The 24,972-nt window shown below is 35.0% G+C and overlaps 1 protein-coding gene and 1 long non-coding RNA gene across 13 annotated transcripts in view; one reads left to right on the top strand and one right to left on the bottom strand.

Annotated features, from left to right (window-relative positions):
* The window catches only part of LOC125672354 (allatostatin-A receptor-like), a 104,144-nt gene that overhangs the window by 4,767 nt on the left and 74,405 nt on the right, over nucleotides 1–24,972 (bottom strand). Inside the window, exon 1 of one of the 12 annotated variants that reach the window (XM_056163047.1) lies at nucleotides 17,247–17,267. The exons of the other annotated variants lie outside the window; for them this stretch is intronic. Coding sequence (XP_056019022.1) covers nucleotides 17,247–17,252 — 6 coding nt within the window. The 5' untranslated portion in view covers nucleotides 17,253–17,267. Of the gene's footprint in view, nucleotides 1–17,246; nucleotides 17,268–24,972 lie in introns of those variants that run through there. 12 annotated transcript variants of the gene reach the window in all.
* LOC125672356 (uncharacterized) lies at nucleotides 20,350–24,732 on the top strand. Its single transcript, XR_007368946.2, has 3 exons — nucleotides 20,350–23,060; nucleotides 23,923–24,017; nucleotides 24,161–24,732. It is a non-coding gene; the product is annotated as an uncharacterized LOC125672356 (long non-coding RNA).

Raw genomic sequence — 24,972 nt, forward strand, 5'->3', positions numbered from 1 at the left:
TAATTAGATTAATTAAATAGAATTTTGAAATTATTGAGGTCACTCACGTGATCCTCCAACTATTGCTGGATTTACTTTTTGCAATCGGTAGATCTATGCTTTGTTTTTGCATGTATTTACTTATACTACTAAGTGACTGTACGTGTGTGTGTGTGCATGTATATACTTATATGTGGTTGTGAACAAGATTACATTCAAATCGTTTCAAAAGATAAGTTTGCTTACTGACAAAAGTAGACTGACTTTTGGGAACATTTTATCCATGCGTAGTTGCATAACAGCTGATAATACACATGTAAGGGACTTTTACTGCTTTGATAGGAAGCTATGTCAATGCAGCAGAATACCTAAATCGATCTGTAATTCAAGCAAAGGCGAAAAGGGATCAGGTCTTTGCTGAATGACCGCTTCATGTGTTCTGTAGACAAACAGTTTCGGGAACTTGGCGGAGGTTTGCAGTCTTTGACTGTTCTCGTTTTAACACACGGTGAAATTGTCATACATGTACATGGTTTGACAGAAACTATAAGTACTAGTATTAGGCTAGATCTCGTACGCAAGTAATCATCTCATTATTACGAGATATCACTGTTCGTTATCTTCACCTTTCATCACGTCATAACGACGTAACATCTTGTTATAACGTCTTTGTACAGAGTCGTATATGTTGATTTACTTCGCAAGAATTTGCCAAATAATGTTATGACAATTTACATAATAAAACACTGTCGACTTAAGCAAAAAGATAAAGTCATACATATATTTAGAATTGTCTTATTATCATGACATACATATCCCTTATGAATATTGGGCTCAGAAACTTTTATAATTACAAAACTTATCTCATACAATTATACGGATGTTTGTGTATTTTCACTGTAGGGTACCTGTAAAGTGCGAAACGAAATCTACCGAAACAAAACGAAACCCACCGAAACGAAACCTACCGAAACGAAACAGATTGTATAACCGAACTCTTTTAATTATAATAATTAAAAATGGTATCTTAGGCCCCTGTGAAAGTTACCACATATAAATAAAATTCGCCTCCCCTTTGATGTAGGCTTTCGGCTTGACTGTTACAAAGTTTTAAATGTTGGAAAGGGGGGAGTAAGCACAAAGTACATATCCGTAGTTGATTAAATGCCATGTACAATTAGTTTCGGATCCATACATTTCAGAACCGAGGGTTACAGTCTCAGAGATCTGGGGAAACACACTATACGAGGGGTGGGGTCGCCGACGTTGGATCCGCCTTTGGGCATAGATACATTGTTTGAAGAAGCTGGTGTCTGAGAAAATTGAAAGCATGAAGAGCTCTTAACCTCTTATTTTATCTCTAACTGCTGAGGTGCGAGTACTTTCAATAATGGAAAAACTCTATACATTTGGGATGTTGCTAAGACGGGGAATTGAAAACGGGACGGAAAACGGACTTTTTTTAATGCAATAATATTAGGAGGAGGTCGGCATTTTGTAAACTGAAAAGGCTTATGAACAAGGGGATTTTAAGCAGAAATCACAAAGAGAACGGGAGGACATATTCAGAATCCACCGTTTGGTAAACTGAAAAGGCCTATGAACAAGGGGATTTTAAGCAGAAATCACAAAGAGAACGGGAGGACATATTCAGAATCCACCGTTTGATATACTACATACAAATACACAATATCCACATGTATACATATATTTGTCTTTAGAGCAAAAAATACTGAAACATGTATTTATGTCCAAAATCGGATTCAACGCCGACGACCCCATCCCCCGTTTAGTGTGTTTCCCCAGACCTGTGAGACTAACCTTCCGTTCTGAAATTTATGGATCCGAAGCTAATTGCACATGGTATTTATGTACTTTGTGCTAACCCCCCTCCCCCCCCCCCCCCCCCCCTTTCCAACTCTTAAAACTTTGTATCAGTCAAGCCGAAAGCCTACATCTAAGGGGAGGCGAATTTTATTTATATGTGTAAACTTTAACAGAGGCCTAAGATACAATTTTCAATTATTATAATTAAAAGAGTTCGATCATACAATCTGTTTCGGTAGGTTTCGTTTCGGTGGGTTTCGTTTCGTTTCGGTAGATTTCGTTTCGTTTCGGTAGATTTCGTTTCGTTTCGCACTTTACAGGTACCCTTCACTGTACACTAAAAACAATCCACAATACCATGTTTCTGTGCCCTCAGCATTCAATTTATTGAAATGACTATTGATTATAATTTTGTGATTTCAGTCGAAGGTGGCAGGGTATGACACGTACATCTCCGCGTTAATCCTTCACACTCCCCTGTAATCGTGACAATGAAACGAAGCAAATCTCCCGGAGTGAAACCTTTGTGCAATAAAAGGTGTGGGGACCGATATAAGAAGGCGATAAAACTAGATCGATATCTTGATTAATGTCAACTTCATGTATAATATCATAATTTTCTTAAGGTTAGAGATATTTCAGAAGTCGACGTGTTTTTGCAATGCGATATCTCAACATGATATTAGCGAATTGTTGTGAAGTAAATCATCAAGTGCATAGGACATAGTTTGGATCGTACATTATGATGGAAAAATAAATGCTGTCAACTCTCATGTGCTATCATAGAGTTATGCGTAAAATTACATACAATAAAAAACTAGAATTTCAATTGGTGTTGATCGATGTTCCGGAGATTAGTCGCGACGAATCGACTTCGCACACGTGTACGAAATATACATGTGTAGTTATAACGAGATGGTTTTGTCGCTTTAATGAAATATTAACACGTTATAACGTGTACATTATCTCATTTAAACGAGAGAACTAGCTCTTTGTAACGAGACACTATACTAAGTCCTTATTACAAAACAATTATCTCATTGAAATGAGATAAATAAGTCCTCATAACGAGATAGTTATTCATTAAGACAAGGACATTTTCTCGTTGTCACGGGATAACAAAGACGTTAAAACGAGATACTAAATTACAAAGTCACAACGAAATGCTATCTCGTAAAGAAACGCGACAGTGATCACGTTATTAAGAGAAAATCAACTTGTTATTACGAGATCATTTCCATTTATTCCTTATTTGAGATTACTAAGCTTTCGTATGTAGGAGATGAACAGTTAAGTAGAAAAGAAGGTTAAATGTCGGACTTGGTACATGTAATAACTAACTACAACAATTTCATAATTGTCTGAAAATCGTAAAATTTTCAACACATGTTCTATTGAGAGATACAAAAACAATCAAGAACCTACATGGTGGGCTGAATATGCAGTATTAATCAAATTGATTCTCAAACAACAGGCCCAAAATGATTGAATGACCGTGGAATTTTCCCGTTCATGACCTTTTTAATTCCGCAAAATATCGACAGATAAATTTAAAAGTTTGTGATCCGCCTGATTTTTTAATCAATTAAAAAGATGTTATGTAATATCCAAAGCAGGCTTTTGCAGACTTTAAATTCTTGGAAAACTGCTGTTTTTTAAATTAATTTGTTAGCTTACAACCACGAAATGTGTAATAATCTGTAACATCAGCTTTTCGAGTTGACTCTGTTATGTATCCATCAACGTAATATAAGACCTTGGAAATAATAAAATAAAGCTACTTTGTTATCTTTTTGAGTTTTATCAATTTTCTTGTTTTAATGAACACATTTATCTGTGAAATATTTCTTAAATATAATATCATAATGCATATACTTATTGGATGATATAAGTATGTCCATGGAATTTTCCTTGATCAGATTGCTGTTGTAAATTGCAGAGCGATTAATAAAGGCATTATCCTGGACGACTGTAGTGTTTGGTAAGGAAAATCTTGAAAATGATGAAGATCTTAATTTCTCCCCGCATGAAGGTTGATGGGGCACAAAGAAGTGGAAATTTGATTTGGCAGACAATTCGTCTGCAATGATTGGAGTTCAAGATTAAAACTATTACAATCGGAATACTATCTTTTCAAAAACGTATCGTCATTAGGATTAGGTCCTGATGAGGACCTCACTTCCCGCCGTGTTTCTGAACTCTTGATGATACTGCAGTAATTGCGAAGACATAATCAAAATACTTATCGTGATTGCAAATGAAATGATGAATAACGAAATTTTCTTCGTTAATTCTTTTCGCTTTGACCTTAACTTAGTACATGTAACCATAGATATGCATGAATCAAAGGACACGAATAGTTTCACGTTAAAATTTTAAGATGAGGTGCCACGGTATCACGTTAAGTGTATACAATATACACAAGAACACATCTCGACGCAGTTTAAGTACAGTAACTCGGCTATTGAGACGAACTCATTACTTTAAGTCTTAATGAAAGTATCGCTGGTCAGAAACGATATTGAGTCGAAAATTGAAAGGATGTAAATTGGAAATTTGTTATGTTATACACGGTTTGTAAAGAAATATAGTGAGGATGCCAGTTGCGTGGGTTTTTTTTTTTCAGTATCAGAGTAGCAAACCCCTTTAACGGAAAACACGTCATCCAAACTAGAGTCGTAACTTGACTGTCATTACATGTAAAATGTATCAAATCATTACACTGAAAGATTTATGGACGTAGCCATTCCGGACGTCCATCTGGTCGATAGCTTGTAATCGATTTCACCGTGGCCGATAAGGATGTTTTTTTACGCTGCGCTAACGGACAAAATACAACTGCAAATACACAGCGTCCCTTACAACATTTTCTGCGACATTTGAAACGCCCGGAAGCAGTAATAATTACGAAATAAATACTATAATTATAGAAAAAACAACGGGACTTTCTCCAGTAAAATTGTTTTGAGGAGTCCGTTTTCTTGGGTTTGAAAAAAAATATTGGATTGGGGTAATGAAATAGTCTGTGATCAGACTAATCTCAAGAACGATGTAGTGATATAATCAACTGTATTTTCTCTTATTCCCGCTTGATGAAAAAATCTATCTGCGTCACACTTTGCTTGTTAGGAAAATTGAACCAGTGGGCATAAACTGTAATTTTCAAACCAAGGCCTGCATGTTGTTTGTTCTTATATGAGCCATGTGTTTTCAAAAATGCAGTCATACATGAATTCTGTTAAACTGTTAAATTTTACTGGACTCGATAACTTTATATCCGATTCCATACATGTGAGTGCAAAAATTAGCTCTTGCTACAAACACAGCAGAGAATATCAAAAATGCTATTTCTGAGATCTTATGAGATTGAAAAACAATTGCCGCAATTAACGAAAACCGATTCTTGATAAATCTGCACAACTCTAAGAATTATGAAATGTCATGTGGTGCTTTTGCGTCATTCAATATACAGAATTTGATTGTACAAACAATGGAGAGAAATCTGACTAATTTGCCGATAAAGGAACACATTGGATTCTTGCGTTCTTGAAAGTACGAAGAACAGCATTTAAATAGAACTATTCCAAGTTCCAACTTAAGGTAAACGAACTATGTAGACTCACACTGCTTCCCAGCCACTCATGTTTTGCATCGGAACTCAACATTTAAATGAAAACTGATTTTTATTCTATTTACTAGAGAAACAAAGAAAAACACATAGAAATAATAAAGCATACACAAAATCCCTTCAAAATGTGCAAAGATATCTCTAAAGAAAATCAATGTTTTGTTGTTTATTTTAAAATTCCACAAGAATCATCTCGAGTTTAAAGATGTTCATCACCGCTTAAGTACGGTTTCGTGACCATGGTTTGCATTCCCGACAATTTTCGAATAAAGGAAAAGTGAGTTACGACATTCAGACTGCAAGACTTGCATGCCATGTTACTATTTATCAGAGAGCTATCAGGAAAAGGTTAATGAACGAGCGAGTGGAGGGGGTCTGATAAAACGTGTAGAGTAAGGACAGTTCTTTACCATTCAACATGCATTGTGAGGAGAGAACTGCACTACATGTATGAGAATAAAAAATGCCCTTACAGTTACGTCCCCATAAAATTGACCTATAGGATGTGAAAGGTTTACAACATATTAGATTAATTTGATACATTTTGAAAAAATCATATCTCTGTTCCATGCGATGCTGTTTACATTTAACGAAACAAATCTTTCTGTATTGGAAATTCTATATGTTGTGATGCGGCTCACAACAAATGCTCTTTGTAATATATCCATGCGCGCTGCGCCCGATAAATAACTGCAACTATCCAAAATTGGTTATCATTTTGATGTAATTTCGGTAGAGATTCTGCTCGGCTGTATATATGGACCGACAGCTTCACAGAATCTCGGAGCAGTCCTTCATATTTCATGTCTGGTAATCTAGCAATTAATGTGCACTTAAGTGACCTGGCTGTTAATCTAAAGATCTGTCACTATAAATGCTGCATTTTTTACCGTCTAGGTACATGTATATATCCCCACCCCAACCCAAAAAAAACTTGCGTTCTAATGAGGAATCCCATGACGTAATTTTATCTCAAGTTCCTATTATATATAATAGGCTAGTCTGTTTTTCATTACATGTAGGAGATATGGTAGGTATGGACAGCTATTTGAAGTGAACGGCAGTGTCATCTAAGTGCTCAGTAACTGCCAAAGTTGAACATGAATTTCCAGACATGAAGTTATGAATAATTGCTCCGAGAATCCGGACGAGCTGAATCTCCGCCAAGATTACGTTCTGGTCCTACATGAACACAAGCAATGAACAGCACCAAAAAGCAATTGACGTTGTGTAGGTGATTTCTAGTGCATGTAAAATGCAAAATTCTTACATGCACAGTGTGTGCACATCAAGAAATGTGATTTTCTGTGAAAATTAAATCATAATTAAAATTACGAGCGATCTTTGATTGGTTTTCTCCAATTCACAAGCTTTTAATCCAACAATTCAATATCTATACATATTCAAAATAGTATTGTATGTATGCAATGGCTAAGTATAGAATAGTAAAACTATTCATTGACTAGTTGTGTGGGTGACATAACTGAATTTTTTAAAAATAAATAGTGCCTTTGTTGTAATTTTTGTACCTCAATACATGTATGCCACAATGAAATCATAAAACACATTTGTGCCCCATCTGGCGTTGTGGTCATTGTGTGAACAAATCTTAATCGACACTACAAAAGGATGCTTTCATATTAATTTGAAACAATTTACTTTTGTTCATCTTGAGAAGAAGATTTTGAAGATTTACTTTACATGTTCTTTTAGTCCCATTTAAGAATGTTTTTCCCATACATGTATAAAGACGTCATCAGATGTACAATATATTTAAGTTTAAATGTCACATGCAAAGCGTTCAAAGCTGTTGCAATGAGGGTTCCTTATTAAGGTAACACCTATCATGACACGGAGCCTCTGTTTTAAAGGATATTACTGAAAGATTCACGTTTTTCACTTCTGAAGCCAGGCTCTTGGCGAAGGCAATCACTACGTATGTTAAAAGGTGTAGGGTTGACGCAACGCCTGGGTTGAGAATCAGTCTCAAAACCTCATGGTTTTCAAGCGAGCGCAATAAACACTACACTAACGCAACCAGTTTGTGCATATATTTTCATCTGAAAACATTGATTCTTTTTGTTGCTCGTTCTTGGGATGGGGTCATCTGAATCTATATCAAACGAGAATGTTTACATATCAATTTGACACTTTGTATCCTGGTGGTTCTTGAGAGGAACCCCCTTCATACTTCTCTGGAAAATGTTAAACCATTAACTATTCCATCTTACTTCCCATTTATATATCTTTGAAAATGAGCTAGACCCTTAATAAAATGAATCTTCTTTACTTAGGTTTGTGCAGTATTGGCCTCACTTTGATTGAAATTGACGAAGTGGTTCTGGAGAAGTCGATCGAAATGACAATGCCGAGGACAGCAACACAAAATAAAGGATGATCCAAGATCCAAAATGCCGCTATAGTGCGGGTGAGCTCAAACTAGTATAGAGTGGTTTACTGATACGTGAAGTCCTGTCTGTAACATATCAAGTGTGTATTGCAGTGTCGACATTGACGAGCAGACGACATTGAAGTAGTAAATGTTACTAAATAATACCATTGACTATAGATCAGTGCATGCCAATATTTAGTTAAATTTCAAATCCAGTTAGGACTACTTTCACACCATTTTTCTATTTGGACTATATCAACTACGACGATAAATTCAATTATGTAATCAAAATCTTTGTAAATGTCAGCATAAAGAACTGCAATGACATGCATCTTGCATAATCTAAACATCGATGGCAAGGCAGTAATGTCACAGAAAGACCAAACCTTCATCATTAAAATTCAACATCAAAAGAGGTTTCCTTGAAAGTAAACCGTGAATCGGAAAAACCATTCATATTGAGGCTTGTCAGTGCTTTCTGTCACGCTGTTTAAAAGTATTCACAGAGTTCAGTATTCGGATAAGGACTCGCTATACATTGAACAGAGTCTTTAAGAAGTATGAAAATTGCAGATCATCTTCTTAATCTTTATCTCTATAAAATCAGAGAGATAGAGAAAGGTAGTTCAGGGTCAGATGGCACTAAATTTAAGGCACCACGTGGTTTATCCATGTACTATCTAAAAAGAGACTATCATGGTTTCTGATTCCTGAATACAGTACGTCACACGCTAGAGCATCAATAGATCTAATGGCAGACGAGGTAAACATAAGGTGCAGGATAAAAGGAAAATTTGTATAGAAAACTACAAGTGAAAAATCACTAACGGTATACTTATCTTTTAGTATTGTAAATATTGAGTTAGATTGAAGTGGCGGGCACGAACATTTATATGAAAAGGCGGCGGAAAACGGTAGATGCACATATGGAATTTGATGTCGGCCTCCACGTAAAAGCCAGTGAGCACACTTAATTAACATGGGAGGATGGAGGACGGGTGAAATATTTAACAGATCGAATGTTCTGTAGAAAGTGTCCACACCCTCTCAATCGACGAACACCTTTGGGAGGATCCATGGTCTATTTATACATGTAATCAAATTAATGCGACAGTCTGCATTCTAGCTTTGTTGCGACAATTACCATCGTGACTTCGTCTACAAATCTTTAATAGGTACATGTATACAGATATCTACAGCTAGGGTAAGTCTCCGTGATGCATGAAATATCAAACTCCTTTCCCCATTAATTTTCAGTCTTACAAAACGTACATATGTATATCTAATCAATATATTATGTGACCGCTAATATAATTATAATATACAATTTTATGGAATTTCACAACATCTGCAGTGTTAATGAACATGGATTAATTTAAAATACAGGATGTACATGTATAATATCGGCGATGTGATAATAAACAAGAGGCCCAAGGGCCTAGAATCGCTCTTCTGATAAATTGTACAACCCCACCATTTCTATTCTTAGCCTCTTAGTATTCTAAATCTTTAGTTAAATCCTAAGAATTCAAAAAAAGTAGGTCAATGTGACCTACTTTTTGGTTTACACATTTTGAGAACCAAAGAAATATCAACTGACAAAGTTTAATGATTTTAAGCCATTTAGTATCTGAATATTGAAATATAGCTGTCAAATTCCAATCGTAGGTCATGGTGACCTACTTTTTGGTCAGCGAACTCCGAACATGTAAGACCCATCAACTGACAAAGTTTGATGACTGTAGGTCAAATAGTATCTGAAATATATAAATATAGCCGTCAAATTCCAAAAGTAGGTCAAGGTGACCTACTTTTTCGTCAACACCCTTCAAACATGCAAGACCCAACAACTGACAAAGTTTGATGACTGTAGGTCAAATAGTATCTGAATTATATAAATATAGCCGTCCAATTCCAAAAGTAGGTCAAGGTGACCTACTTTTTGGTCAACACCCTTTGAACATGCAAGACGCATCAACTGACAAAGTTTGATGACTGTAGGTCAAATAGTATCTGAAATATATAAATATAGCCGTCAAATTCAAAAAGTAGGTCAAGGTGACCTACTTTTTGGTCGACACACTCTGTAGACTCAAGATGCATCAACTGTCAAAGTTTGAAGATTGTAGGTCAATTAGTGACTGAAATATATAAATATAACTGTCAAATGCCAAAAGTAGGTCACAGTGACCTACTTTTTGGTCGATACACTCCGAAGACTCAAGATACATCAACTGACAAAGTTTGATGATTGTAGGTCAAATAGTGTCTGAAATATAGTAATTTAGCTGTCAAATACCAAAAGTAGGTCACGGTGACCTACTTTTTGGTCGACACAAACCGAAAACTGAAGACGCATCAACTGACAAAGTTTGATGATCCTAGGTTTTACAGTGCCTAAAATATGCATCTAAAATTGAAAATGTGAAATTTGAATATTTGCAAAATTCAAAAAGTAGGTCACTGTGACCTACTTTTTTTTTTTTTATAAATATGTTTCAAGGCCTCAAGATGCATCAACTTACAAGATTTGATGATTCTAAACCTCTCGGTATTTGAAATAATAACTTAAAATATATCTATAAATGATAAGCCATAAAATTCAGAAAGTAGGTCACGGTGACCTATTTTTCAGTTGACGCATTTCAAGGTCCCATGATCCACCAACTGACAAGTTTTGATGATCATAGGCTTCAAAGTGTCCAAGATATGCATCAAAATTAATTTTAAAATAAATACCTGCAAAATTCAAAAAGTAGGTCACCGTGACCTACTTTTGAGACAACTTGACACAAGGTCCTAAGATGCATCAACTGTCAAAATTTGATGATCCTAGTCCTTATAATGACTAAAATATCTAAGATTTAAGGAATTTAAAAAAATTTAAATTTAGGTCAACTTTGAAGTGACCTTGAGACCACACCCTTTGCCCCAGGGTAATGCCTTGAACAATGTTTAATCTACAACATATCCTTATCCTTATGTGTAAGTTTGGTGATAATCTGCCCTGTGGTTCTTGAGAAGAAGATTTTTTAGCAACCACTACTTTTGTTTGTATTTTCCTGATTATCTCCCCTTGTTAAAGGGTCACATCCCTCTATTTAGTATGTATGAAAGCCCTTGGGCCAATGTTACCTTTACGCACACCGCACAAATGGCCATAGCATTAGCTCTTTGAGCCTTTGGCTCAGAAGAGCTAAAAAGGGAAGCCGTAGGTTGAGGAAACGCAGATTACGTAAACACATATTACGTAAACACGTCATTTTGAGCAAAATAAATCAATAATTTCTTTCGTAACTACCCAAGTACACTATAAACAATACATGCATTTGTACTTATTATTACGGAAACTTGATAAGGGGATTGCTATGACAACCGTAGCATGATAGTTACCATGGAAACCTTATGTGGTACTTCCATAATGAGTTACAGCTACTGTCAACTACAACATAATATGTAAAAATCAAAAATATTCATAGGATCATTAATTTTCAATGACCCATGGAATCACTACCTTAATTAATATAGTTAGATTTAGCCAGATTTTCATTACAATATATCTTTATGTAACAGTTGTGACTTTATTGCACATTCGATTTCTGTCTCAAGATTACAAATGTCAAACAATTTTTGAAACTCTCGTAATAAATATCATTATATCCTGGAATTTTAATACCTGAAACAGTAATTATAAGGGGTTGCTATTGAAATTATCGAGATAGAGGCAGGGCTGAGAGTACAATAGTTGGGTAAACTTTTGTAAGAAGTTTATCTAGACTTTTATAAAATATCTTTAGTGTTACGAAACCTTTCTTTAAACTATCAAAACATCTTACTTATCAAATGATGATGAATTCCAAGAATATTTGGTGCTAAATCTAGAAGACAATTTTTGTATGTGATGTAAAGAAAAGAAATCGCAAATATATCGCGATCGAAAGCTCAATAGAGAAGAAAATTATACTAGTACTGATCTCCAACCCTTTTCTTCTAATTTATATTCCCTTTCACGTATCAGTGCAATGTTAAAAATTCTTTTCTATTTAATAAGAAGTACAGAATTTATCGATGATGTTAAAAACACACACAAAATCGAAGACCTGTGCAAGTTTTTGTGGAAACATCCTGATTAAACATCTCGTAAGTAGTTGTCTAACATTTTGTGGAAACATCCTGATTAAACATCTGTAAGTAGTTGTCTAACATTTTGTGGAAACATCCTGATTAAACATCTGTAAGTAGTTGTCTAACATTTTGTGGAAACATCCTGATTAAACATCTGTAAGTAGTTGTCTAACATTTTGTGGAAACATCCTGATTAAACATCTGTAAGTAGTTGTCTAACATTTTGTGGAAACATCCTGATTAAACATCTGTAAGTAGTTGTCTAACATTTTGTGGAAACATCCTGATTAAACATCTGTAAGTAGTTGTCTAACATTTTGTGGAAACATCCTGATTAAACATCTGTAAGGAGTTGTCTAACATTTTGTGGAAACATCCTGATTAAACATCCGTAAGGAGTTGTCTAACATTTTGTGGAAACATTCTGATTAAACATCTGTAAGGAGTTGTCTAACATTTTGTGGAAACATCCTGATTAAACATCTGTAAGGAGTTGTCTAACATTTTGTGGAAACATCCTGATTAAACATCTGTAAGGAGTTGTCTAACATTTTGTGGAAACATCCTGATTAAACATCTGTAAGGAGTTGTCTAACATTTTGTGGAAACATCCTGATTAAACATCTGTAAGGAGTTGTCTAACATTTTGTGGAAACATCCTGATTAAACATCTGTAAGTAGTTGTCTAACATTTTGATTGATACGAGTACTATAACTACAACTTTAACGGAAATTTTCATGACATATTACTGGATTTTTGTATTTACTTTTTTTCCCTTTGCAGAATAACAAATGGACACTATCCAATTCCCACGTGTCCAGTACTTGATGCTAGCAGATACATGTACTAAACTTTTGCATTCGATACGTTTTTCTTTGCAGTTGATGATTATATTATCGGTTTCGTTTATATAGAATTTACGCAAACATCCAATCACAAAAACCACTGGTCGTCGTGGCGGATTATAATAAGTCTGTTCTTTTACCGAACACCAACGATGGTCTTTCATATTACGTTCCAGCTGATGGACCACGATCATAATCATGTTTAAATGCAATCATGCAAATCTGTATTAACGTAAATCGATCAAAATATATTCAAATTTACTGTGATTAGTCCAAAAGCTGTAAGGCGTGTTTCGTACAAATTATTAGACTGTTCTTTACATATTGATTTTAACTACGGATTACTCCGTTACCCGAACAAGATATATAGGGCTCACGGCGAGTGTGTTCGGTTAACAGGGGATGCGTACTCCTCCTTGGCACCTGATTCCACCTCTGGTATGTCCAGGGGTCCGTGTTTGCCCTTTTAATTTTATATTCTTTATAGGATTTATGTGATTGATCACTATTTGTTATCTTCATTTTTTTCATTGTAAAAGTTGATCTCGTGAAAAGAAATTAAAATTGTATGGATTATTGTTTCTTCAAAAAGTTTTTTAAAAAGCCTGGTTCGGATTGGTAGCACGTCACTACAATACAGCACCATTTTCTTAATTGCCATGACGACGCTGATTCAACTTTGAAATCGATATGTGGTTGAAATATCACCATTTATTACAGGAAACCCCCATAAAAACATTGAAAAAACACTGGATTTGATCACGCATAGGTGTTGTATAGAGTTAACACCAATTCAAAGCCACATTTTAACGATATTTCACAACTTTGGGGAAAGTGTGAAACAATATTGATATTACTATAGCGCCAGGAATATCTCAGAAAACTTTGATTAAATGGTATGATAAGAATTGATAATGAACAGGGGTTTTTTTTTGGGGGGGGGGAGCGAAAATAGTATAAACACGGAATTACGTATATTGTATTTCCGAAGTATTCAGGAATTGAATGAATCATACGATTTAGATATGTTTTTACATGTATATTTTCTTATGCCTATTATTGTTTAAGAAATACAATGCCATACAATCGAAGAAACACTAGAGAAAATCCTATTATTCTCCTCATTAATCTGGAATTTCAATAAGAAACTCAGCCCCTAAATCATAATATTTGTTGTAAACATTTTTACTGGAATTCACCAAGTTACTTGTATGTTAATGAAACTCCAACACATATATTCAATAGTTGATTTAGAAAAAATAATTATACCTGTCTTTACAGCTATTTCAATAGTTATACCAAATGGTCCGTGGATTTTTAGCACATCGTACATGTAAGTTATTTTACAAAAGAAAATTTTAAAGTTCACCACAGTACAATATTCTTTATTGTATTGAACCTATATAACACAGATTTTATTAGTACGTTTTGGGAACATTTTCCAATATGGTCCAACAGCTTAAATATTTCCCATATTGCTAATCTATCGTGTCAGAGTGTCATATTTGGTGTTGTTACTGAAAAGCAAGATTCAAACTATTGCAATTTGCTCTCTATGTATTACATGTATATACATGTACGACCAGCAGCTAATATAAGAAACCACATATACATGTACAAGCCTTTTTCAATATTATGAGAAAGAAATTATTTACGTGTATCAAAGAGTATGTACATTGTTTAAAAATTTAATAGGATTCATTTCACCAAGCATGACAACCAATACTTATCAATTAATTAAGATCATTAGATTAACATTTATCAAGTTCATAATCACCAGGAAAATGGGGAGGAATATGTCGAATGTCTAGGAAAGACGTCGACTTTTGCTATCGACATGAAATTGTAAAGTCATGAGATGAATCACTATAGACTAGAGAAATGAAGTACAAAATAGGAATGTCTCCTGAAGGATTCATTCATCACACCCCAGCATAGAAATTCATCCCGGATGTGTCTACCCTCCCTTAAATCATATTTTCAGATATTCTTGCTCGATTCCTCTTCAACATGTTTATACATTGTGGGAAACACTCAGTCGGTTACATGCATCGCCCCCTCCTTTCCCCTGAAATGTTCGCTGAAAGGTGTTCGTCATTATGCAACATTCAAAGCCAACGAAAATGAAGGAGAATCGGAACGATTTGCACAACGTGTCAATAGCCGCATTTCTCCCATTAGGACTTTGCCTTTCGTGAACTATGTATTTGATTTTGATACAGGGTATTGAATTCTAGTGAAAGAGAATCCACAACATAGCGGGTTTATACAAATACATGAGATGCGTGTGAAAGGGAGGTGTTCAATCAGCATTTTATGTAATTTCTGAATGCAAGTCGAGTATGTTTTTCTGAGTATTTTTTTTTATTTTGTCTGATCACAGGTCAAGGCACGCTTCAGTCATTTTATTTTTTCTCAACCCCAATGAATGATATCGTGGACCTCATCCTATTGGGTGTTGCTAAAACGCGGAACGGAAATTTAGGGATTAGAATTATGAATGTAGCTAAGATAACAACAAAGATCGGACAAATTTGCTTTAGTTTGATTAAAATCAAAATACGAATTTATTTACTAGCAGTAAAACAATTCTGCACCATTAATTGATTAAATATGTTTCACAATAATATATATTTTTCGTGACATTTCTTGTACAATTCACTTGCATTCGTCTCGTTTCTACAAAAAATCATGGTATATATTACCATGTCCGTTTTAGAGTTAGAGGCATTGACGAGCAGCAACACCTATAAGGGTAGAGAATGGAAAGAAGACACAGTCTGACACAGGGTTGACATTTTTGTAAATAGACGAGAACTTTTGGCAGTTTTTTTTCTAATCCAACTACTGCTCTCTGATCATATATAAAATTAATCTGTTAATTTCTCTTAGTAGTTTCATAAACTCCACTTTAGTTTACATTGATTCTGTTTCAATGATTTTTCCCCCCTCTGCATCTCTTCGAGTTCAACACATATCTGCAGTATTCCGGTACCTGCACGAATGTCCACTATACATAAATCGATCCCAAATGAGGCAAACCTTTCATACACGCCGGATTCGTTCGCTTTAAAAATTGATGTGATGCATGATATATGTATATTATACCAGGTGAAGATTCATGTTCAAATGTTTCAAAAATATCTAATTCGATTTAAAAAGGCTATGTTTGATGAAAATTGTTCAGAAAATTATTTTATCTTTTTCAATGTTGTTTTCTCTTATTCATTGGATAGCTCATAAAATTGTTTCTGGCAGTCAGAAAAAGGTAATGAAAAATGAAATGTTAAATTTTAATTCAAATCTTTTTGAGTATATATTGATTCTGAGGATGACTTCCCGTTCTCTCTGTAATTTCTGTTTCCCTTGTTCGTAATAAGCCTTTAATTTTACAAAATGCTGACCTCCTCATAATATTATCACGTACAATATTTCCGAATTCTGTACCGTTCCCGTTTTAGCAACAACCCATCCTGTGTGGAGGTTTCTTTCGCAAAACTGTACAGCAAGTAAATATTTCCTAGGCTCTGCTATTACTTTTCGCCAAATTTATTTTTGAGTGATATTACATTAGCTTAAGAGTTCAGCGACAATTTCGTCCTTGTACCCCATGGGAGGCACGAGAAACGAGACAAAAGATGACTACGTAACTTCATGTACAGAGTCCTAGAAACACATTCGATTGATTGCAAAATGCCAAGCCAGCATTTTTATTTTTACCAAAGGCCTATATATGATAAGGACTATGTTTGCCCATCAATATTAATGCATTTGTTTCAATTTTTTAAGTTTACTTTGTACAAGAATTTGGATATAACCCAGAGTCCATTATCGGTTTGATTAAATGATATGAAATAGGAATTCCTGCCACCACAAACATGACATTTTGCCATTACTTAGGTGCTTTTACGTAAAATGATTATATTTCATAGTTTTTCTTCTAGGAAACATGGGTAAACTGTATACCATAGATTTACCTTTCCGGTACATATATGCTAAAGGAAAATTGACCAAAGATGTGCTGTTTTCGGAAAGAAAATTTGAAATATTCGAACTAGATTTGAGCAAAATTAAAAAATTGTTTCACATTTGATGCTATATATGTGCGCCAGACGACTTTAAATATGACAAACCTAGTACTTTATATAAAAGATAAAAATGCATTACTGGTATATATATCGCAATTTTTGCCTCCTTATGTCAACAAACACTGAATCTTTATATTAGCATAAACTACAACGGAATATTCAATCCACATGAGGCAGGCATTGTAGCATCACGTGTTATGCATCTAAAACAAAAACAATTTCAACTTGTATCATCCCCGGCGTTACATTGCATGTATTTCATACACATGCTCGATACAAATGAAAGATAAATACTGCTATCTCCATCGTGGTATTACTATTATATTGTCAACTAGTATCACATTGTAAAATTGGTACTTACATCCATATTGCAAATTGGGGAGGGGGGTGTCACATGGCATTTGACAGTTAATGTTGATTTTTTTCAGATTGTTTAAGAAACAATAAAGTCAAGACAGTCCAACTCTATCATTAAATGGCATTCTTCGGAAAACATTTTTATTACCAACAAACCAATGACACTGCATCGTAAGATTTCTTCCAGATTAAAACAATTTTTATTGTAGTTAATCGGAACACTGAGGAATTGTATACAGTCACGTGATGTGATCTCTTCTCCTTAAGCAAGTAAATGTGGTTGAATCTGCATTAATGACTTTTTGCTCGGAAAAATCATTCAAATCACTCTGGGAATTTTGAATCCACGCATCCAGCTATCTTCTCTCGATCTCGGAGAGTGCCTACATTATAATGCACAAAGTACCACAACAGTTCATGACGGAAAACATCTGCTCTCTGTGGCACGGTTAACTCACGTTTGGAAAATGTTGAAAACTGGCCAAGAATAAAAAAAAAATGCTTGATGGAAACTCAAATGGAGAACAACAGGTTGATGAAATTGAGAACCATGAATGAAGAAAACTTGTTTTTAAAGCCTTCAGATACATGTTGTGTGCATATTCTGTATAGCTAAAGCTTTTCAAATTCAAGACGACTTATCGACACTTTGGCAGACAGAATACTCTTTGATTGGCACAAGATATCAATGAGAAATTGTTTTTGAATATTTCGTTGTCAAGGTGGATGTTATTTAATCAATTCTAAAGATGGAATCTTTATTTTTGTCGTAAATCATTGTATCGAATCAACATGCGTTTGACGTCCTCGAAACTAGAATTTTGGATTTCTTCCCAGTTTAAAATTCTTGTGTACTTTTAAAAAATATATATAGCTAGTTGTTTTTTTAAGATTTCCCCCAAAGTATTTAATCAATGAGAGATCTGATCTGTCAATTTCAAATGCAATACACTATCATATTATTAACCTGAAAATTTTCCCTGGAAAAAGTATCCCAGAAAACACATATGCACATGTGTTGCGTGCGATGACATACTGTACGTGTACTTAGTTTAGCGGGATTCAAATTTTAACGGCTTTGATGGTGAAGCAAGAGTGCTAATTTATGGTTGCATTAGAATATATTTACACAGAACAAGTGCTAAATCATGATTACGCCAAGTAGTGCACCAGCTCCGAATGTGCCTAATTCTAGATAGGCTTAAATAAGTACACACACAGTATCATTAATCACGGTATATACATGTATACATGCGAACTTGAACTGTCCTAACACGATTAACATCGCCGCGGTGTAATCCAAACTGAGGAATATCTTAAATATACGAGCTTGCATTGTAAGCATCACAAAATGACCTTAAATTTTGTTTGGTCAAAGTAAAGACATTTTCGAATCATAAGCAATCTGTACCAGTAATAGCTCCTAAGCTTACCTTTTACATTGTTATAACTTGGAAACTAATTCTAATCCTTTTCTCTCAATGACTTTGAATTTAGGCAAACGCCCTTTGATCAAGACTATATCGCAACCTAATGTTATAAGCAATCTGTGTGAAGTAATATGACTTTTGAAATATTTGTTTGTTACAACTACTGTATGGTAGTCCATCAGAAAAAAAAACCCGTTAAATGACGGTCCCGTGTCAAGATCACAGCCCTTTGGCACATACGATGCCTCCGTGGTGTTTGAAAAACAGTAGTTTCATTGTGGGCAGCTACATGGAGTCCAAAATTCAGGTCCACACAACTGTATCAGTTTGTTGCCGAGATATCGTCAAATTGGCAATCAACAAATCATTTGTTTACGACATGCACTGACAGACATACAGACGGACCAAAACTAATTACTCTCACACAAGGAGTAAACGTGCAAACTATAAAAAGCATATCCCTTACATTTACAAAGTTCTAGAGTGTGACAGAACAAACCAACGACAATGCAGTCTCTATATTTCGCTATGATACGCATATGAAACAACTATGGAATACCCGGATCAGATAAAGTTACGGCAAACAGCCATAAGACGTTTTCAGTATGATGATGATGTAGGAGAGGAATGGATAGAGGACATCAGGTCTTCTATCCGTTTGCGTTCTTTCAACTTCAGCAACTTAGATGTGACAATTGCCAGTCAAATAACTACAGAATAGCAGTGTCCGTTGATGTTCTTACGCCCTCGTAATTGTTCACAGTCACCTCCCTACGTGGCAAGCCCTAACGAATCGGCACTTTAACATTGAAATTGAACAAAAGCGGAATCGTTTAGGCTCGCCTCGCAGAGAAATGTTGATCGACGTTTTGCTTGGAACTTCCATGTTGCTGGACATTCTATGCTGTTCTGCACCCAGTAGACTGTTTTTGTTGCCGGGGCTGTCAGTTTTGACGCATAATATCCATGTATTAAGTACATGCCGTGTATTTCGTACATCCGTGGAGAGAAAAATTAGCATTTAATTGTCAAATAAAGATAATTCTTTCGTTGATGCAAAAACAACGATAAAACACACCGTAATCAAACAAGAACGATTGTGGAAATGACCTTAATCAAACAAAACAACGATACAACAAACCATAACGAAATGAAAGCATACCACGAGTACACGTTTTGTTGACAATCACTAACTGCTTTTCTCGGGGAATAACTACAGACAGTGGAAAAGTTTCGCGAGCAACCAACATCCTTTTTCAGCATACCATCAAAATCAATCAATGCTTCGTTTTTCACCACATTATTAAAATCGATCAAACTGTCTTTTTTCAGCTTATCAAAATCGATCAAACTTTCATTTAAAGAATCACGGCACTGGTGGTTTGAAACCTATCATGGCCAAATGGGGTCACCAACGAAAAAGAATGTTCAATCTGTTCACAAAATATGAATCCTTCTGATAGCGTCACCCTTTCCTATGCATATATTTCTGATTGAATTCACGTGAACTAGGTTGCGTCTGAAATACGATTCCATATGAAAGGTGAAGATAACGAACAGTAATCAATCTCATAACTCCTATAAGAAATACAAAATAAACACTTGAACAAGCACGGACCCCTGAACATACCAGAGATGGGATCAGGTGCCTAGGAGTAAGCATCACATCAAATACTGCTGGATCCATAAGGTGTATCATACATATATGCTCTTTTGAACCGAGTTAAAACTTTGACCTGAAATTGTGAATGTTTAAAGAGAACTGTTGTTCTGTTCAATATCTTGAGAACTCTGTACTTAACAGGCACCACGCTTGGTACACTGGAACATCCTAAGAAGTAGATGCCTCCCAATGGTTTTCAAGTCACAAGCGAAGTTCAAAGGCCATAACTCAAATGACTGATTATTTGAGAATGACTGTTCAGTGTCTTGAGCGAATTCAAACTTAGAATTGTGGTCGCCTCTGATTATTAGATAATCTATATTTTCACTATCACTATAGGTATTTTAGATATAAAATTGATCCTTTTGAATATTGCCACATGGGGAGTATACATGTTTCTAAAGCATTTCTTGTTTATATTCAGAAACATATTGTCACTTTTAGGCAACATTACTTTGTGCAGGTAGCAAATGTTCCCCAAAACGAGAATTTTTTTTACATTTTTATTTTTTCTAAGACAATAGCTTGTTAATGAAAGGTGAAGATAATGAACAGTGATCAATCTCATAAAATTTTCTGCATATAATTCCAATACGGTTGATCAAACCTGAATAAAAAAGGACTTGTTGAGTACATGTGTACCATTAAAGGTGCAAGACCCTGTCTACATACATACTCTGCAGCAGTGCAACTTTAGTACAAGTGACATTTTTGAAGTGTGTATTATACATGTATATGGATGATCTTGTGCATGTTCAACGGCGCAAGGTCAATCTTCTGAAATACTAGTAGCTACAGCTTGAGTATACCTTCACTGTTAAATTTCAAAGAAATAAGCATGGCATGTACAGTATTAGGAAATTAGAGATTCATCATCTTATTGTCAATATGATCTTGTTCTCTATCTGTCGACATGATGCAGACCAATAAACAAATATGCCTTCGATGTCATGGACAGAAAATAGTATTATAGTCTTGGAGTTTTTAATCTCCATCTTTTTAAATCACAAAACTTGATTACGTTTTCATTTTCTGCGAACTGATATAGCCTTTTTTGCGATTGTTGTATGATAAAACCTGCCCAGTTGCTTTATATGTTTATCATCAGCACGATAAAACTGCGGGATGTTGTAGAATTACTCAACGGAGGCTAATGTTCCAACACTATAAAACATGTTTCTCCATTTAAGGAAGCTGTCAAAGAAACATCCCTTTTCCAACTAATATGTCCTTAAAAACCTAAAACGACAGTAAAGGAAAATCATCGGGAAATTACTGGGCTTCTTGTTGTAGATTAAAGGAAGAAAATGGACGCCAAATGCAATCAATACCACGAGAAGGTCCCGTCACAAGAAAACTTACGACTACATTATAAAGATTGGGTTGGAGCTCTTTTAGCAAGGTTTCCTTAGATACAATTAATAACTATATTTAGTACATCTCGAGGCTATATCACGTGTCAGTACATTTGTTACTGTTGCTCCGGGTAAGTGTAGAATTTTGGAGATATAATAGAGAGCATTCACTGTCGTGGGATTCAATTTAGAGACAAACAAGTATGTTTATGGGGAATTAATTCCGTAGTTGAAAAGTAACTATTCTTTATTGTAGTTCAGCTTTTCGCTTTCGTGGAGGATGTCCTTAACACGATTGATTGTTTTTCGTCCCGTCGAAAATTTTTCTCTCATATTGAGACGTCACCAGCTGTAGGTGAAGGACCTTGCTTTGCGCTCAGGGCCATAGCAATGAGGGTTCTTTATCGTGCCAACGCCTGTCGCGACACAGGGCCTTAGTTTTTAAGGTCATATCCGAAATATCTGTGAATCTCACTTCTAAATGCCGAGTGTTTGACGAAGGAGCAATCATTACCTAAAACGTCTTAATGCGGTCTTGGAACTCGAACTCACGACCTCCCGATTATGAAACGAACGTTCTACCACTGAGTTATCGCAACCGTTCCTATATCACGGAAATATCAAAATAAATTAACGATATTACAGCATTCAGATTTCTTTTAGAAAAGAAACAGAGTTGAACTGAAGTCGCAATAGACAAAAGTTACAGGACATCGTATCTTTTTGATATTTTGAACTTGTATCCCTCTGGGGGCTATTGCAAATAACCTCCCAGCAGGCATGCAACGTTGTTTCAACGTTGTTTCAACGTTGATATTTGGATGTGACGTCGAACAACCATTTTTCAACGTTGGTTCAACGTTACTATTTCGACGTCGAAATTTCAACGTTGTACTGACGTTGAATCAACGTTTAGAATCAAGTTTTGGAAGGGTTCCAAATAATTATGTTTTTCTTAATTCGTGTTAATTAATCTGTGTATACTCAATAAAGTATAAATTTATCATTTTGAAAGAGGATTTAAAATTAGTCGACAATTCGACGTCTATATGACGTCTAAGTGACGTTGAAAATAAATGATTTTACAAACACGTACATATTTTTATAAAAATTATTTTTTTTTTAAAAATCAGTATAAGATGTAAAAAAAAAAAAAAAAAAAAGAAAGAAAAAGAAAAAAGGGTCTAATATGTTTTTAAAATAAAAATGAATGCATGTTTGGCTACTATTAAAGGGCGGGTAACTCTAATTCCGGTTTATGACAGGAAGTGTACGATTAAAAGCGCGGGCTTTCAGCGAGGTAAACAAAGGAAGACAAAGTAGGAAAAGAAAGGGAATATATGATCTACACGAACTGAGCGGTGCTAGAGGTAAACATTACTAACTGATATAGAAAAATAATGTTAAATTGCAAATAATTAAGTAGATTTTAATGTTTTCATTTAATAGGAATTAATTACATTGAGTGATTGCAACACGGGGAATACAGCGAATGCATGTTATATTGTTATGCTGATCGCAGTTATGTATTATACAGATTACTTAGTACAATATAACTTACATGTCAACTTAGATTTAATAAGAAGTAGTACGTATAGACAACAAATAACATGCAGCCACACTTATAATTAGGTCAGATCAGAACGTTCAAGGAAAAAGCCATGCGCGGATCTAGAGTCAGGGGGAGGGTCCCCCTTGGAATTTGCTGAGTTATTAAATGTACATAGGAAAGTAACAAAAAATGACCATGGACCCCCGATTCGTTTAACTTGAAAGTTGTGGATATTATGCCTAAGGAGTAGGAAATCGGCTCGATCATCACCACTTCCACCCCCCCCCCCCCCCCCCCCCCCACTCGAAATGGGTTTTTCACGTGTGGAGAATTCTGTTTTCTTTTTCTTTGCTTGTCAAGAAAAAATCTAAATGGCCTGGATTTTTTGTTTGGACTGGGGTGGGGAAAAATATGGATTCATGCCTGAAAAGGGGGATTAAGTAACTGAATTTAGTTTTGTAAGATTGTTCTGTTGTACGTGTGTGGGCCCAGATTCGGTGTATGAATGGCGGTATACATAAATTCCTTAATTATTAAGATATTTTAATTGACAACTTATGTGAAATAACATAAAATTGACATAAATACATGTGAATTAAGGCCTGCCATTCGTGGGGGGGGGGGGGGGGGGGGTGTTGTTGTAAAATGCCTTCTCAATTCTCGCATTTTTCCCCATACAGATGTTTGGCTAATGACATGATGGCAAGAATGAATTTGCGAGCAAACAAGGGAAAGGCAGCCTTCAGCAGAACAATTCTGTATTCCGTTATAAAAGGTAGATATCACGTTTTATTTAACATATCACTAAAAGGTTAGAAAGAAAAGTAATCCAGAAATATGCAAGTTCATGATCTACCTTAAACATGTTAAATGCTCAATTAACACTTTAACTGATATATGATTTTTGATTAATTTCAGAATCTGTACTTGCCAGCAATCCAAGGGCAACTGAAAGCAACATAGACTAGATCAAGGGGGAAATATCTGAAGTATACCCCGGAAAGAGCTGGAGGAGGTGGCCGAAAAGAGAACAATGGACTAATAGGCTTTAATTAAAAATATAGTTTTTTGTGGGTCACTCACACTCTTGGAAAAAAACCACTCTAGTTAAATATCTTAACTATTGCTTCTGCAATAGAAAGTAATTATCAAAGTTAATAAATTTTATACTATCATTCTATTAATATTTGTTTTTGAATGGAAATTCAATTTTTGAAACCATGTGAAAAATCTGACAAATTTATTTTGCCTTTCATTTGCGTGTATAAATGAATTTAACCTTGTATCATTGTTGTAATTTTTTACAGTGGAAGTTATAGAGTTTCACTTGTATTATTCATGTTGTTGTCATTATTCTTTTTGTAAGAATTAAATTAGGGAAGTAAGGATTAGTAATTGTATTTAGAATTGTGGATTACAGCCTGATGTTTACCATTTTTCAGCAGCATGTACACTCAACTTTGCAATAAAGATCAATAATATTTTCAAAACCTTCTTTCAACCTTATTTCAACGTCACATCAACGTCATAAATTGACGTTGAATCAACGTCAATTTTCAACGTCGATTCAATTAACAAATCCAACCAAATTTCAACGTCATTTCAACGTCACAATACGACGTTGTTTCAACGTTGAATCAACGTTGATGTGCCTGCTGGGCTACTCCTAAAAGATTTTCCCCAAGGAAAAATTCAGAAATTTAAAATCATTTTCTCTTTCTGATCCAATA

This window comes from Ostrea edulis, chromosome 4, assembly GCF_947568905.1.
Source record: "Ostrea edulis chromosome 4, xbOstEdul1.1, whole genome shotgun sequence".
NCBI lineage: Eukaryota > Metazoa > Mollusca > Bivalvia > Ostreida > Ostreidae > Ostrea > Ostrea edulis.